General features: G+C 40.7%; 1 protein-coding gene across 3 annotated transcripts in view; it reads right to left on the bottom strand.

Annotated features, from left to right (window-relative positions):
- The window catches only part of sgsm2 (small G protein signaling modulator 2), a 94,922-nt gene that overhangs the window by 35,644 nt on the left and 40,596 nt on the right, over positions 1–18,682 (bottom strand). For all 3 annotated transcript variants that reach the window (XM_019259381.2, XM_019259382.2, XM_019259383.2), the window contains exon 3: positions 1,198–1,366. In XM_019259381.2, the coding sequence (XP_019114926.2) occupies positions 1,198–1,366 (169 nt within the window). The remainder of the gene's footprint in view (positions 1–1,197; positions 1,367–18,682) is intronic.

Raw genomic sequence — 18,682 nt, 5'->3', positions numbered from 1 at the left:
TGTCTGTAGCCGTGTGTTTTACATGGAGATAATGTAGGATGAATGACAGAAACATGATAATGCCTAAATAAATTGATGTATGTACGTAAGCACTTTAAATTAGCAGAAACTGGCGTCAGGACGCCACAGCAGGCTTTGTGTGACACTGAGTGAGAGTGTTGCCACCTGCAGTCATAAAGAGTGCTTGTTTTTGTCACTGACTGGCAGATGTTAATTATGTGGAAGTTTTGTGGGAAAGATAGTCTTTTCATAAAACTGACTGCAGTAGAAAGGCACAAATATTTTTTTTTAAATTGGTGCTACACGACCAGAGAAAACAGAGGAAAATGGCTGTGGTACTCTCTTTTACTTAAACGTATAGATCCTACAAAAACCAGAAGGCACTGAGCGCTGGTGGCTGGTGATGACATCCTGCGACTTGGGTGGTGCTTGGCTTTGCTCATCTGTTTTCAAAGCAGGAAAAAATGGCAGCTACAAAGTAAAATTTGTTTCTGAAAACATTTATGGAGAGAAATCGGCAATGCAGCAACAGAATCTTGATTTAGATTTGCCCAGCACAGTTTATTTTCTATCTATCCATACTAGAACTGCATATTGAAATGTTAAATGTTGTGTAACAGCACAGAAAATATGACTGAACATGTTGCTAATTTTGCTGGTGCTGCATAGATGATGCTTTTTTGCATAGTGCATCTGTAAAAATAATGACATTTAGTTGTAGTTATGTGCATTCTGACTCAGCGGCATGGCTTACCAGGACACTGTAATATAAGTGGAACCATCATTAACGTTAATAATCACACCTGCTCTTTCTCCGTCTGCTGTGAAAAAGGTCTCTACCCTTTCACAAAGATAGCACATATTCAAGGGACTTCCTCTTATTATGTCCACGACGTTTAAAAAGTGCCTCTGATAGTAAATTTATTGTAGCTAATGTTAATTAGTTGATGTTCTGGTGCATAATTAAAGCTACACTAGGAGTCTTATTATCTTCTATCACAAAGTGGGCTGTAATGGAGAAGAGTGTCTCTTCCTCTCTAATTAAGACAGCAGAATCACTCAATTTGCACAAATTAAATTCTGATTGTGGTGTCAGGTATGGTCCTCTGTGAGAACACTCCAATCAGAAAAGGATGAATTGAAACCTGAATGAATCCAGTTGGTAAGAAAGTAAAAACAAAGGCAGGGGTGACCGACCTGGTGAGATCAGCCTGCTGCTGGAGCTGGTCTTGCACTTTGCGGCAAACCTCGCTTGCCGTGTCGTAGACTTTGCCGACTTTGGTGAAGAGGGCGGCGATCTTGTCGCTTCGAAGAAAACCGGCTGCCCGTCTCTTCAGCATGTGACCCAGGCAGGCCTCGATGGCAGCTGGAGAAAGGAGAAGAGGACAAAGGAGGTGGAGCGTTAATGTTGAAAAGAGAATAGTGAAAATGTCTAGCATAAGGAAAGCAGGAGAGTTTATTAACAAAATTTAAAGATGGAGAAGAAAACACACCACAATACCAATCTGAGTCACTGTTGGTCGAGCGAACTCAACAGTCATCACAATAACAATGACAAAAAAGTGGAAAATATAGCCGCCTTGGCTAAATACTCGGATGTCCCCACCAGTCAGTCAGAACTAAAGGAGCATCTTGGATGTGAGGTGAAACATCTTCATGGAGCTACAACCAAGTCCAGTTGCCCCAGATTGAGCCCTTCTTGAAGAAAGATGACCTGGATGACTGAGAACCTTCACCAACATCAAGCAGTTTGTAGTAACTTTGTCTCAAGGTGGCAACAGTCTGACTCATAGAAGACAATTGTTATTGGTTTAAAGAAACCCCCCAAAATTAAAATGGTTTATATCATGCACTGTATATATCAAGCACCCAGGAAGAGCACCAGGCTTCAAAGCCAATTTTACATAGAGATGTCAAACAATGGCGTCAGTTACATGATGCACACTGGCCCAAAAGATTTTTTACCATAAGCGCTGTGAAAGAAGCTATAAAACCCTCAAAATGACTGATCAGATCTGCTCCGTATGGTCCAATGACATTTGGAAACTCTGAAAGAAGAAAAGCTGCACGAATCATCTTGTCCCCATTTGCGTTAGCAGAGGACTAAACGGAAAGTTTTTACAGGTTCTAGTGTGCTTGCCTGAAGGGAAGCACACTAGAACCGGGTAATTTGGGTAATTTTATGGCCAGAAAACTTTTTTTAGCTTCACGCACCACCAAGCAGCTTCCATAAGAATGAACAGAGCCCCACCTCCAACACTGTTCTCTTTGTACATCCATGGTATGTGTAAGGTACAGTGTTATGAGTTGGCTCTCTGTAAAAAAAGAAAGGCTTTACAGGCATGGTGACTACAGTCCTAGAACCTGACCTCTTGCCAGGCTGAGTGGTTTGAAATCATTTAATGATACAGTTCTTCAAGCAGTTCCTTTACTGATGATTGTGGCCACTCAGCAAAAAATCTCCTTAGCGCCCACAGTTGTTCATGGAGGTTTATCTTCTTTGGACGTTACCCGATGGCCAGAACAACACTGCCAGAGATTTTCATGACTTTTTGGGACTCCAAATTGACAATGTGCTCAGCGTGCTTATGACACTATGAAGATATTTTGGTGCAAAATTGACATTTTGGCAGGATGCCACTAAAGGAAAGCTTGTGACGTGAAGGTATATTCTCTGCTGAGCAAGAACATGCATGGTAAATATCATAGAAAATTACCCATTAGATTTTCCTCTGAAAAAGCTGTTAGATTTACCAATTAGTAGACAATGTGTGCAGTATGTAAAATGTAATTTTTGTTCCAATGCGCTAAGCACAAGAATATAAAGAAAACAATTATGTGAATCTACAGCATAAAGAGCTCTCTGGATCTACACAAATGTCAACATGTCGCTGCGACTCATCTCTTCATTCCACCCCCAGGCTTTCAGAGTTTTGCTAATGGACTTGTGTGTAGAGATAATGTTATTAGCGAACACTTTCCTCTGTATCTCTTGTTCTAGGGGAGAGATGACGGCTGCTTATTAAATCAGAAGCAACACAGTTACCTGAAATGTCATTTTCAGAAGTGAGGTACAATTGCTGGCCACCCACAACACCTTTAAATATTTAGAGGGTTGGAGGAAGCATCATGCGAGCAGCTGCTCCCTGAGTGTGCCCTTCACACCACGGGTACTTGTGTTGTCCGTTCATTATCGATGAAGAGAAGATCATATAAACTTTAATGACCACTGTGGGGGAAATTGTCTCTCTGCAGTAGAAAAGTAGTGATAGAAATCTGCCAAAAAATGGTGGGTTGTAACTGCAGACTGCCAAACAATTTCTGTACAGCAACAGAATGTAAATAATGAATACAGCACAAACAATTTCTAGTTTGTGCAAGAGATGAACAACATAGATATGACATTTCTAATACTAAATATGAATACATCATGAGCACAAGATGGAGGAACCACATACCCCCCTGGGTGCTTATAGGTGCAACTGGGAGGCAGACCCAGAACCCTCTGGACATGGCCATCTAGCCTGGGAAGGCCTCAGGATCTCCCAGGAGGAGTTGGAATGTGTTAATGGGGAGAGGGACGCCTGGAGTGCCCTGCTAAACCTGCTGCCACCAAAACCCGTCCCCAGATAAGTGGAAGAAAATGGATGGATGGAGAACATTGTTTTTTACTAACTGTAGAACTTCCGTATCGCTATACACTGTATTACACCACAGACAATAATAGTGCCAGTGGATTTATGATATTTTGGCATTTCTGCTGTAAATGACAGCTGGAGGGTTACAGGGAAATCACAGAGATAGAGATGGGCTGGGCTCTATCTCAAGGGCCCAGGCTGAATCAGACTCAACCTCCATACAGGACTTCATCAGGTAACTGTTTGATTTTTTTTTTCAGGTAAGTCTTTTATAACCCCAACAGGCACGTCTCTGTCACGTTGCGGCTGTGACGCTGTTTTGGTCTGTCCTGCACACAACTTCAAGTCCCGCCGGACTTTGTTTACTTGCTCAGATTTGATCATTTTTTTTGGTTTATGTGCTTCTAAACATGCTTCTACATGTGTAAATATGCTACATATTTTTTAATTTGTTTAGCTTTTGTCTGTTTTTACGACCAGCAGTTTGCATGGGGTATTTTATCTTGAAAATCCACCGGATTCTCTATGTTGTTTCTGTGTCTAGCTTCCGCCAGTGCTCTGAACCGGGCGGAGCCCATGGGGTTTGAAACAATAACTAGTATGGCCGCATATCGCTGCAGCGCACACGCAAGGCGGCGCATCCACACCCGGTGGAATTTGAGGGTTAGTGTTTTTCTGCTCACCCTGTCCACATTCAGAGCTCTACTGCTTTTGTTTCATCACATTACAGACTTTACGAGAGAACATTTACTTGAACTACTGTTTTACATTATGTTTTTGAAATAAATATAAGAGCAATAAACAATTAGGCAATTATGGCTGGTTGTCATGAGGTTTTAAGGTTCACAGAAAGAGTTTTCTTGAAAAGGTTTAATATTTATCTATATACTTTATATCATATATATACTGTATGTTACATGTACGCCTTATTCCAACAGGACATTAGATATTAGATGGAGCAGAAACTCAGAAGTGGCCCAGATAAATGAATGAATGGAGTCATATGCAGAAAATGAGGGAGAAAAGGAGGTAAATAGTCTCTTTCTAGCTGTGACCCATCCATTAGTCATCTCCCTCCCTCTGTAATTGCTGCATTAATGCTCGGCCATAATGAGCTTTTTAGGGGCTGATGGTAAAAGCACCACAATTATTCGAGTAAACATACAGAGAATCTGCTTTGTACTCATTTCGATGTATGTGGTTTAATAAGTTTTAGTAATGTGCTGACTTCTTGGTTAACAAAATTAAAGGCTTTTCTGAAAAACTACTGCATTCATGCAAATGAGTGGTCATGTAAACAAACCCCAGTGAATATCTTCATTAGTTTTAGAGAGAGAGAGAGTGAGTGAGAGAGAGAAAATCCATCTGCAGTAAGAACTCATATCCGCTCTGAGCTTTTGTGGCTGTGTTTTCCTCTGTGAGGTGAATATAGTGGATATTACAGTGGAATATAATGACCAACAACAACATAACTCTGTGTGATGCTGGGAAAACTGCTGCTTTATGGGTGTAATAGTCTGCTTTTAGAGGAAAAGCCTTAGCCTCAGAGGAAACGCTGCGAGTCATGAGGTTTTATACCTCCAAAAGCTTTTTGTACACTTCATTCTGACAAATTAACATGTTAACCTATAGCATATAACCTATAACCTAATACTGCAGGGATGGCATGGATTAGCAGCTGTAAAGTTAATCTCAGGGGGTACGTTAATCGCACTTCTGTCTGTGGAAACACAAAAATCGAGCAGAGGATGCAAGCTGCTCTCCCGCAGGAGAGACCGCACCCCGCTTCTCTCATTCTGCTGCCTTCCCTCACGACCGGCCTGCTAATTCATGTTTTGGGTGTATGGGGTTTGATGAGTCATCAAATCCTTTCTATTACGAGCGTAATTGCCTCCGTATTGGAAATGAGAAAAACTGCATAAATAAATGCTTTCATTCTGACATACCCAGCCCCAAAGGAGCAAGAAGGATTGTTACAACACTCGCAATACAGAGTGAATACAATTGTGTGGCACATTTCAGCATCCATTCACTAACAAATGACAGATAATATACTGTACACTTATACTTATAGCATATCATTATACTCAGAATTATCTCAACCAGTGAGCACGTACTGTAGAAGATGAAAAGATTGATGTAGTGACATAACAATAACTACTTTGATTTTTCTTTAATTTAGATTTATCGAAATTACAACAACTTTAGTGTCAACAGTCAACATGTCTGCTTTAGGCCTAAAAGAACAATGAGATAGAAATACACTCCCATGTTACTGAGGTAACTGAGCCTTTTATCATGTAGAGAAACAGAGTATATAGTCTATAGTGCACATGCGTTGACATTGTCGAATGTCATCAAAGGATTAATATCACTGAGAGCTTTCTTTGCTATACAATATGTTATTTTATTTTATTTGGGTGACCCCCACAAATTATCTTTTGAAGGGGATGAGACAGAATCATACAGGATACGAGATACGATCCATAATCACTTCTATAATAATACATGGAAGGATTTCATTTGCTGTTTTAAAGGTTTAAAGCACATGTACACGTGCATTATTTCTGATTACATTATTTCTGATCAAAAAGTAGTCAGTGAGCTAAACATTAAGCAAGTGCAACAACAGAAGACGTAACAGCCAGCTAACATTACTGGCTACACTGGCTCTGCTCATCATCAGCATGCTCCTGTGCTCCAGGCCTGAAAACCTCTTCTTCCCAGTGGTCCAAAATGCCTGTGATACAAACACTAACACTCCCCCGGTGCTCTGAACCCACAGTCTGGGCAGCCTGGCTAACAAAGTGATCTAACATTAGCTAACAGCAGCTACAGTTGGCAGCAGTTTACTTCATTGTCCATCAGGAAACTCTGTAAATAGTTGATGCGGAGCAGCCAGAGGACATCAGAGGGAAAACCAGACAACATTTTCTCAATAAAATATGATCCAGTTTCATCAAAATCTGTCAAATAGTTGGTGGTGTGTGACAAAGTGCCATAAAGCAATACATACTTCTCGTGGGTGATTGTACCTAGAGCACAAAGTTAGTAAGTACAAGATGACAAGCAGACATAGATTCCATTAAAGCAATATTACATGAGAGGGTGTGCTCTAACGTCATTATTGGCACGACAGTGATGCGGTCAGGAGTGCCAATAAAAGAAGTGCCAATAATAAGTGAAAGCTCACCCTCAAGTGTAATATTGCGATTATACAACAATTACCAACTTAAATAAAATATATAATCAAAAGATATGTTTGGGGGAATTTGCTCTCAAAATAAACAATCAGTCACAGCAGAGTCTTCATAACAACCTAGCAATGGAGACGCTATCTAGTCCCGTCAAGGCTTATAGAGATCGTGGAGTGTCCCAAACGGAATAAATAGCGCACAAGATATCTGATGAAAAAGAGATTTTTCCATGGACAGATTTGGCTCCTCAGTCCGTAAACTTCACATTTATTTTTAAATGTCTCATCCTCCATCAGCTGTGCCGGTGAGACGCTGATACGGCGCTTCACATTTATTTTTAAATGTGAAGCGCCGTATCAGCGTCTCACCGGCACAGCTGATGGAGGATGAGACATTTCCAGTAACTCCACAGCGTTGTAAAGTCCAAAAGTCAAAATGTATTGAACAAAAATCGATGTAATCATTTCCAAAATGATCATCATGTTTACATAGACCCCTATGTAACCTATGTAATGTACATACAGTACTGTATGCTTACACACACTCCAAATACGAATGATCCTCTGTATTCTATATGTTCTTGTATAATTTGGATGTTTGTGCTGACAAAAAAAAAGTGTCTAAGAGGTAGTGGCAGGTGGATCTGGAGCTGTCTCCACTGAGATCATTAGGAGATCTAATGAAGACAAAGCTAATTAGGCTGCACCGCTTGTCTCCCTTCTTGTCCGTCTGACAAACTCAGGTTCCCTGTGTGTGTCTGTGCCTCAGGCTGTCTCACCTCCCTCATCCCTATGTCTATGACACAAAGTCTCTGTTTTTTGTCTCAAGCATCACTGCAGCTGGCCTGCTCGACTCCAGAAACCTTTGACGGTCTATAGCAGACAAAAAGTTAGGCCTTCAAAATCCTGCTGAAATCTCTCCTCACAGTACCCAGCCAAATGGGAAAAAAAACTGGCTACTTACTGTACATGCGGGGGGAGTTCTGAGAAGCGACAGGATGTCAGTCACTGTGAATTTAACCTCAATACATACTCTGGCACCAGCCACCAAGACAAAGACTCGGCACTGACTATCAAACTGATTACAGTGATATATCTTCCTACTTTCACTGTGTGAGCAGACAAAAGGCTCAGATAAATCATCTGATATCAACTAAAGACACGAGACAGAATCTCTGATGATCATAACATCAGCACAATAATAATATACAGCAGCATTGTTGTGCCACTGCATGATTGATGACTTTAATAATTCCACTGACAGGCGCACGGGCTGGATACCTGTGTCTCTGCAGTGTATGTGACATAATTATGGATTACTGTTTAAATGCATATCAAAGGTTATGTATGTCTGTGTGATTAAGTGGGAGTTCAAGGGTGTGTGCACTTCAAAACATTTATTTCTGTCAAATGCAGCAATAACTGGAGGTGGATTGTCTTATGGTGGATTTGTAGCTCTCATATCTTTGTGCATTAAAGGAATAATCCACCATAAAAATCCATCAATAACATTTCAGGTTGTTAATCTTTCTTCTTCTGTTAGACAACTGGCTGAATGTATGTGATCGAATCCAGCACAGAGAAAGAGAAATCCACAATCAAATTAGCTTTTAATAACCAACACCATAGTGTACTGTACACACCTCTACACACAGACCTCCGAGCCACAGAAGCTTTGAAAAGTCGTCTTTTCAAAACCTTGAAGAAAATGCTTCAGGAAGCGATAACTGCACCAGATCTCCACACTCAACTGTGAAACCTCTTTGAGTTGGGAGTTTGATTTAGGCTCAAGGCAGCTTTCACCTGGCCCCTATAGCGGTAATCTCACACCAAGTTCAATATAAATCTATGCCACAAACCACAAATAATTCAAATCATAGTGCAGTTCACATATTTAAAATTCATTACCTGTATTTTTGGAGGGTCAGTTTCATATTTACTCCTATACCTCTTTCTGTTAAAAATATTCAAATATAGATGTGTAAGAAAATATAGATCCATCGCAAGTTTTTCCAGCACAACGTCTGATATAAATCTGGACTCTACTCTGGACTATTTTTATTCTTTTTTGAGTGTCTGACTTTATGAGTCATGCTGCCGCTCCTGAACCAGGTGGAGACAGAAATAGGATAGGAGAAAATAGTGAGGGACATTGAACAACGGCAAGAGAGTCCTGAGACAGATGGAGACAGCAGCAAGAAAAGGAAAAAAATATAATAACATGGAGGAGAGATGAAAAACGGCAGAGATGATATTGATTTTTAGCAGAGAAGATGGGAAACTCACTCACTTAGTCTCTCCTCCCACTTTCTCCTCAAGCTGCCCAACTCCCACAAGGAAATCACAAAGTCTGCTGCCAAACAGGTGACAAAGCAGTGTTTATGCAGCAATTTATGCAGCCATTCTGTTGCACAAGGAATCTGTCAAATAAAAGTGACTGAAAAAAAGTTTCCCTCATGTTCTGGCATGAGGCAAACTAAACCAGTCTGTTGTTGTTCAGCTGTTGTTTAACTAGAAAGTAAGAGTATCTTTGAGGGTTTTTTTTAAAGCAACATTGCATAGAAATGTGTCCAAAACATCTGCTCATTGCTGCTGGAAACAGGTTGTAAGTGACATCTGCAGGTTGTGAAAGTAAATATTTTACAGAGCTTTAGCTGCAGAGCTGAGTCATTATGACACATTTCATTTTACAATCACTGTTAATATATAAATACTGATTAATGCAGCTTTAAACTTGTGATTTGACTTAGATTTAGGGTAAATTCAGGTCGTGACAGGATCGTGCACTTGTGTGGCAGTGTGGCAGTATTTGTTTATTTGTGCTGAACGAAACAGATGTGAAAACAATAAGCAGATAACTTTTTATTTCTGTAATTAACCAGAATTATTAAGGCCAGTGCTTGTTGACTCTCATTCACTGTCTATGTCTCTCAACTAAAGCTGGGTCTCTCTCTCTCTACAGACAGAGATTTAGAAGCCAGAACACAACAGGTAGAGTATCAGAGTTTTTCCTTTTTTTTTAAGATATTTTTTTGGCCTTTTTGAGCTTTATTGTATAGAGACAGCTTGAAGAGTGACAGGAATGTGGGGAAAGACATGCAGGAAAGAACCACAGGTCGGATTCAAACTCTGGCCCTCGGCAGCAAGGACTGAGTCTTTGTACATGGGGCGGCTGCTCTATCAACTGAGCTAAACGACACCCCTGATTGTGGAGGTTTAACCGACGGATTTGAGCTTCAGCCAAACGCACTACCCACCACTCAAATGAATGGCAAAACTTTAGGATCCTGTCTGAATGCAGCCTTATAGGGATCTGTTTACAAAATATATTCAAATATATATTCAAAACTATGTTATCATGAGTATATAATCACCTGAAAAGTTTTGTTACCTTAGAATGAGCCTTGACGCCGCAAGTCCTCTATTTTTTCCCCTGTCATGTTATGAAGGGTGATGTGAGGGGGTTGCAATCAGAAAATCCTAGAAATACATTACTTTTGTTGTTTGTGCTGCTTTGAAGGCTCCAAAACTAAAGAAAACATATTTTATCTATTCATATTATATTTTGCATCAATAAATAAAATGTATGTATAATACATAACCAAACAAACCAACTAAAGCATTTATAAAAACATTTGCCATCCTCCCAGAGAGGCTGAGCTCCGACTGCCAAAAGCCTGTAAGTTGATCACATTTTAAATTCAAATTCCTGTCATAGTTTTGTTATCATTATAATTATTATTCATGAATGCACTCTATTAAAAAACTTTGATGCCTTTCAATCCCATATATATTCTGCTGACATCATATTATCAAACTAACTGACTAGGCTAAAATGAAAGCTGCTCGAGGCAACTTTTTTATATCAGTGGTTTCAAACTCCAGTGAGAGGAAGAAAGAAAAATGTGAATTTCATACCCAAAAATCCCACGAGGTGAAATCAATCAGCTACAGAGAGCAGACTCACATTTACCAGCCCTGCTGTGATGCAATACTGTACAGGCACAATGATCTGACTCTCTGGATAGAGCTCTTGTATTGAATTAAATGACAGAGTTTTTCATTTATTCACAGGGTGCAGATCCAGATCAGTGATCACATCTGATGCCATAAATGCATTTACAGGCAAAAAATGTGTACATTTCAATGTAACTGTTGCACCCCCTCTTTGTGATTTCTTTCATAAATAACCAGTGCAGCTTTAATTAACAGTCTAACCCGAGTCATAAAATGTGTCAGTGATGAGTTATTAATAACTGAGGACAGCTTCTTAGTAGCCAGCGGCTGCTATTTATCAACAAGGTTGATAGCTGAAAATCCTTCTGGTGGGAAGCTGTGTCATTTATTTCTCTCGCATTGAGATAAAAGAACGGTGAGGCTGATATGATGTTTAGAGACATGTTGAACACTGATATCTGCTTTGTGAAGAAAGAAGAAATGTTTCTTGACAGTGACAGACAGAGGCACCACTCTCCAGTATCTTCTACTGACAGGAGAGGATAGAGTGTGTGTGCGCGCGCGCGCGCGCGTGTGTGTGTGTGTGTGTGTGTGTGTGTTTGTGTGTGTTTGTGTGTGTGTGTGTTGACAAACCTGTGAGGAGGATTGGGGTCTTCCGAAACTGCTCTGATAGATTTAGTGTAAACTGACTCTCGAGGTTTGTGCCTCTCACTGCTCTCTTTGCGTGGGATAGGAAGATGTTGGAAAGAAAAGAGGAGGGAGGGAGCAGAGATGGTCAAGGGGTCAGCCTGGTTGGCATGGCGACCGATCTGCATCTGCTTTTGGTTGCCGTTAGAAATGAACTGTTGCAGCGGGCGGCGCTTGTGTGCAAAGGTTCAGCGGTAGCAGGACCGATTTAGCCTCGCCTTTCTGCACCTTGCCGAGTTGCAACCTTGGCTGTTTGAGTCGGAGCCGTGATGGAAGATTTTCAGAGCAAGAAACGCAGCATCTGCTATGACTAAGACTGCAGTCCTCGAGCAATACTCACATGATACAGCCTGATATAGGAGGGATTGATGTGGTTCTGGGCTGGGTTTAGTACAATGTAATTATAATGGAGGTGAGTCAGAATGGAAAATAAAAGGTGCAGGGAACACGGGCAAAGAACAAGAAGCCAAGCTGGATGTAAAATGGAGGAGCAGGAAGGCAGACGTGTGCAGGGAGTGGGCATGCAGAGATAACCTGTGCTGATGCGCCGGATGAAAGCAGGATTTACCAAGTTCAGGGTCAGTGCGTTCGCTGAGCTCACTAACTCACAAAACAATCCAGTCAGACAGAGCTGATCACATTCATCTCTTACCGACGCAATGAACTATTCACTCTTTTACTTTACTTTCACCTTTTAGACACACACACACACATTTGTCTGATTTCAATGGATATCCTCAGTTTCCACAGGAGAGATAAACACTCATCTCATCTTCAGGCCTTTAATCACACACACACACTCCAGTATGTGTTTCAACATTATCGCCTCGTGATTCACACCTTATCTTTACACCTCTTCCTCCACTCTCTCACGCTTCCTCTGTTCACCTTGTGACTTCCAACACCTCCTCTCTCTCTCTCTCTCTCTCTCTCTCTCTCTCTCAGTGCATTCTCTTTTCACACAGCGTCTTTTAATTATTCCTGTTTATTAGGGAATCACAGGCAAAGTCCAGGCTATGAAGTGATGAATGTGAGAAAATAAATGTTTCTTAATGTCATGTTTTCATGCTATATATAATAGTCTCCATATATCCATATATCAGAAAACATATAATTCTAGTTTGCTGGTGGTAATATATAAACTGAAGATCTGTCACATTGCAGTCTGTTCTCCACATGACATCAAACCCGACCAGGAGTATTTCAGGAGCAGAGTGTTTTGCCAGCCAGACTTGCTCAGATTTGGTCATTTTTAGTCATTCCTCTTTTTATGTTGATGTGCTTCTAAATGTGTAAATATGCTACGCAGTTCATTTCTTCCCCTTTTGGCTGTTGTTACTATTGGAAGTTTGAGTGTTTGATTGATGTCTGATTGATTCGTCTGCTTGCAGCGTCCGTCAAAAACAGAACAGCCGCCTATTCTCCGTGAAGCTGCTTCTGGGCCACTTCTGAAACAGACTGTGGAGCTGCTGGTCTGGTCTCAGACAGTGACTAGCCATGGCACACACGGAACGCGTCGCATTTGTGCCCAGTGGAATTAACCCTTAAGTGACAATGCAAAACAACAACAGAATAGGAAAAAGGTGCAGTTAACCCCAATAGTGAATGCAACAGATGAGGAAGAAAATAGCATTAGTAAATGATCTATTAACAACTAAGGAAAGCCATTGCTTTACTCTTTATGACGTCCAATGTCCAATTAGAAAGAGTTTAATGTTTAAAATACAACGCCCTGTCATGCCTATATGGAAGCATCACCATGTATGAAACAACGTTATACTAATTACTATGACGCATGAATTTATTTAGCATGACTAAGAATAAATCTAAAAAAGACCCTTGCTCTGAAGCCGCTGTAATCTATCAGCTGTCGGATGATTCTCCCCTTCACATCCACCATGAATAGTTCGCAGCGGTGCCACAGCAGCAGCAGCAGCAGGCTGGCATTTTTCAGAGCAGTCCTTCTCTTAACTGGCATCATGTCACATTACAGAGAATCAATGCTTTCCCTGCCAGAAGACAGATGTGCTCATTATGTGCTGAGTGGGGCACTAATCATGGTGATTGTCAGAGAGAGTCAGGGCTGATTCTGTACTGGGGCTGTGGAGACACTGCTGTGTTTGTTTGCATGTGTGTTCACGCCGGGGAGTACAGCGTAACAAAAACAGCCAACATTACATGAATATCAAGTTTCTTGTGAGGATGCTTGATATTCAGCCAGCGCTGCTGCCACACTGCATCCTGATCGGAGTGTTTGTGATGCTGGAGATCTGATGGCTGGGAATGTTTGACGTCACGCTGCTGTTCATGGGTGCAGCTGCGTGCAAAGGATCATTTTCACATCATTTCTTCCAGATGTGTCTGCCTTCAACAATTTCTGTATGTCAGGAGAGCTACACAGTCAATTTGAAATACCTTATAGAGAGAGCCATGTATTTATACAGTTTGACAAAAAAAACACCTCGCTCTGCGGAACATGAAGACTCAAAATCAGAGAGGTATGGTCTCTGGCAGTCATCAGGTGTTCATTGAAGCGTGCTTACATAAGTAACTCTCATTTGTTTGTGTTTAGAAAAAGAAATTGAGGACAAACATTTGACAGCTGTTTTGATTAGAACTGAGATGGAAGGGCTAACACATAACACATAATCGCAATGAACCCGGCTCAGTTCCTGGTTGGGATCTTGGTTAAACGTCAACCATCATGTTTCTGTCAGGATCTATCTACACTGTCATCTGTCAAAAATGCCAAAACAAAGAGAAAAAAAAGGAAGAAACACATGGTGTAGAAGGAGGAAAGAGGGATGCTGGAGTAATACAGAGCTGACAGAGCTGTGAGTGGTCATTGGTTAACTATGCCTGCAGGGATGAATGATAATGCATCTTTAACATGTGAAAGGGCTTGTTGAAGCTAAAAAGAGTGTTAAATATATTCCAAACGACTATATTCAAACTACAAAATAGAAATTTTGAACATTTTTATTTGGTCAATTAAGAATCATCACATTTTAGTCAAAATGAGTCCAAATGTTTTTTATGTGTGAGACAGAGATAGAGACATGTCTTTAATGAAGGGTTACTTGTTATTCTAAAGGCATTGTCTTTTGGTCGTGGAATCAAGTGGTTTCTCAGCTTCAGAGTGTGATCTCCCTGTGTAAAATCACACATGCTTGGTTAAGTGATTCATTTTGTGCCATCTGGACTATTGTACAACAGTATGGTCGTCTGCATCTTAAACAAACCTCGCACAAAATAGTGTTCTGTCTTCAATGAAAAGTTGAACTATAATCTTTCTCTGTCTCTGTCTCTCTCTCTATCTCTCTCCCTCTAGTCGCTCACAACTGAGATTTCCTCAGGCATGGCCACAATGTCCAGCTGTGCATGAATTCAAAGGTGCCAACATTTCTATTTGATCAAAGAATTGAATGTAAAAACCACAGCACCAGATTCACCAGGGTTATATTGTGGTACCCAGCCGAAGGACTAAGGCGTCATTTACAGAGCCGTGACAAACTAGAATAACTTACCCCTCAATATCCACCTGCTAACAATCGAATCATCCTTTAAAAAGAATATGCAGAGGTATTTATTGACATGGATAGTGAGGCACTCATGCTTTATGTTGAGATGAATAGGCGGGGGTAACTCTGTGCTACTTTGTCAGTATTTGTGTTTCACTGAGAATAAGTCATTCTTTGAAAACATCTTGTATTTGTAGATTTTAAATCAGTAATCTATTTATTAGAAACATTGAAATGTATGCACAGTGCTGACTGATTTGTATTGAATTCTATATAAATGCAGGCATGTAGATTAATGCAATTGTTGTCATATATAGCTTTTTTGATCAGGTAAGTGTGGAGGTCAAACCCTGACCTATGCATCACTCCACCTGTGTTTTCTTTTCTTTTCCTTTTAGGGGAAAATATAAAGCTTTTTTTAAAACATACATTCATCACAGTTTTTATTATCGAGGATTGAATTTTGGCATCATCTGGTCTTTGTCATGAAAAAAGGGTTATTCATTAACTTTTTTTGTCTCAGTTTTATTAATAGAATAGAATTGATGAGCGCTCATACCTCTAAACTCATCTCCACCATAAATGAGTAAAATCACATCTCTGCTCCAGCAGTTACAATTAACATTTAATTCAATTCATTTCAATCCCTCCCACAACCTGCACTTTTGCTTTCAATGTGATAGTAATCATAAATAGTGCTGTATGACAGCACTGAAGCTCAGTGAAAACATATCTTTACCTTCGAATATAAGCTCCTAACAGCAGGTTATGGTACTGTGTGCACAGCCTCTGATAGGTGAGTGTTTTCTGACTCTTCGCCCTGCCATAAATACCATCTCTGTAAAGCTGCAGTCGAGTTTGTTGAGCATCTGTCAGTTTGTGCCAACCAGCACTGCTCTCTTCCCATGCAGTCTGTCACTGTTTGACATATGCTGTCAGGATTTCTGTGACTCAACCACCTATAATTCACACCAGTGACTCTCTGTAGAGGTCTGTTAGCTGCATCACGTTACTCTTAAATCCAAATAGACGCACGGTGGCTGCTAAATACTCAAGTGCAGTCACCCGAATGTGCTATAATTATTTTATTTAGCTGCTTCAGCCATCTAATCCTTTCTCATGTGGTGTTTCCTTTACTGTGTCCACCCACTGTAGAAGGTAGAAAGTCTGTGTTGTTTGCGTGGGAGTGAGAGAGGTTGCAACCGGCTGCCAGCAGCGAGGAAGAAAAGAGGAGAGAAGGATGGAGGGATTAAAACCAGCCAGGGAGAGGAGCGGGTATCGGTTCTCACAACCCCTCCCCTCTCTCTGGGCCTTTAGGCCTCCTCCCTGATGCCTGATGCATCTCACCAGGTGGTCAGGACTCCTGGTGCCAGTCTGCCTAGCACCACGGCTCTGAATAAACCTGAGTCTTCGCTGCTGCACAGGAAGAAGGGAACAAGACTAAATCGAAACCTAGTATATGGCTGACCACGTACGGTCAACGTGCACTAGATGCCACTAAATCCTACACACTGGACCTGGCTGATGGACAGAAAAGTAAACTGCTGTGAACTATAGCTGCTGTTAGCTCATGTTAGCTCAGTTTGTTAGTCAGGCTGCTTGGAGTGTGAGCTCAAAGCACAGGGGGAGTGTTATGGTTAGGGATGTAACGATACACTCAACTCACGACTCGATTCGAGTCACGTTTTTTTGTTCACGATACAATTTTTTCACAATTGTTTAAAATCAAAATGAGCTACAGACAAATTATGACCAAATAAAATTATCTTTTTATTTGTAGGAAAAAAATCTTTCTTTACAGAAACTCTCAAACAGTTTGTGTTCTTATAGAAAGTGCAACTTACCTCTTAAACAACAAAACATGATAAATATCTGCTTTCTTTAGAAACAGTCTCACAGTAAACTGCTGTTAACTGGTGTGATGTGCAGTTTTCGCTCACAAGGTGGCGTAACCAGGGCTCTAAATTAACTTTTTTGATGTGGCTGGTAAGTTTCTTACCAGCCAATCAGAATTTCCACTAGCCACATTTTTTCCTGTAAAAAAAAGACTGAGCAACTGAATTAATTTGATCATTTTTATTAACTAAAGCTTTAAATTGATCTTACAATGAAGTTGGGAACTTCAGTACATACAAAAAATATCCTAACATTTCATTACTCATTAACCCTTACATACTATTCAGGGTCTAATATGACCCATTTTTTGTACATAACAATAAAAAATAAAAACATTAAAACTTGACTCCACAGAGCACCTCGAGCGGGCGACACAGAAAAAGCAAAGAGAATCCGGAGGATTTTCAAAATAAAATACCCCGTGCAAACTGCCAGTCGTAAAAACAGACAGAAGCGAAACTAATTAACTACGTAGCATATTTGCACATGTAGAAGCATGTTTAGAACATACACCGGGAAAATGTCCAAATGTCCAATCCAAAAGTAGTCTGGCGGGCTAAGCGCTTGCTTCTGAAACACTGCCGGTGGGTTTGAAGTCGCGTGCAGGACGGACCAAATACGCCACGCTCACGCAACGTGGCAGGAAGCCTGTTTGACCAGTGAGAGCACGCGCTGTGTGTGTTCCCATTCGCCAAGAATCGCGATTCATTTTTTCTGTCAACTGATGCGAGTCGTCACGCATTTGTACCGATTTTTAATCGTGTCACGATGCATCGTTACATCCCTAGTTATGGTCCTTCCAGACACAATGCAACTCTAAAGTTCAACATGGTTGAGCGGTGTGCTGTGCACTGCGCTTTGCTAATAATACAGATAATATAGATTTCAGAGCGCAGTGCTGTTGTTGCCACGTTGTGTCTGAAAGGAGCATCAGTTTCTGTACCCAGGCCTGAAGCAGGGGGATGCAGACAGGGAGCGAAGCCCAAATGAGCACTCACTTTCACTTCCTTCACTTTGTACAGAATCAAGGCATCATTTGTGAGGTTAACTAATGTTTTGAAAAAGAAAAAAGAGAATAGTCACACACACAAACACACTTACACATGAAGGGAATTGCCTTTCACCCACAGAATGAGGTGTTCTGCTTGGAGCATGTCATATGTGCTCTGTTCCAGGAAATGCTGTCTGCGCTCAGTTGGTGCTTTGCTGGGCAGAGAGCGTGACTGAGCGCTCGTGAGATGAGAGAGGAGACAGAATGGAACAGACAGAGGACACTGAACCAAAAACCTTGTCACTCTATTTAAATGATGTTAGTCATCATCCCACATACAGTACTTGAACACACACACACACACACACACACACACAGACTGACACATAAGAACTTTTGCCTGCATTCATTTGCAGCTCTCATCTGAAGCTTTTAAATTACATTCCAACTCTCAGTTTAGCCTGAACTTATATCATTCAACCCCCTAAACCAAATGCTAACATTAAAACTACAGACAACAACACGTGGGCAGTATGGGGATAATTTTGTCTCAGAAAGATATTAATGTGTACAATATGATGTGTATACATATGCATACATTTATAAATATCCAAATACAAAATACAAATATAAAAATGTGACATACAAATAAATAAACGAATTTGTATAAATAAATGTGGATTTGCAAATATATTTTCGAGATTTGAAAATAAATGTCCTTGACTTTGTGTGTGGAGTCAGCATTTGTGGATCCATTTTTTGCTTTTCTCGCGATGACGTAATTTTGAGACATTCC

Source organism: Larimichthys crocea, chromosome VII, assembly GCF_000972845.2.
Source record: "Larimichthys crocea isolate SSNF chromosome VII, L_crocea_2.0, whole genome shotgun sequence".
NCBI classification, from domain to species: domain Eukaryota; kingdom Metazoa; phylum Chordata; class Actinopteri; family Sciaenidae; genus Larimichthys; species Larimichthys crocea.
Note: the sequence above shows the minus strand (reverse complement) of the source record. Positions and strands in the feature narration are given on the sequence as shown.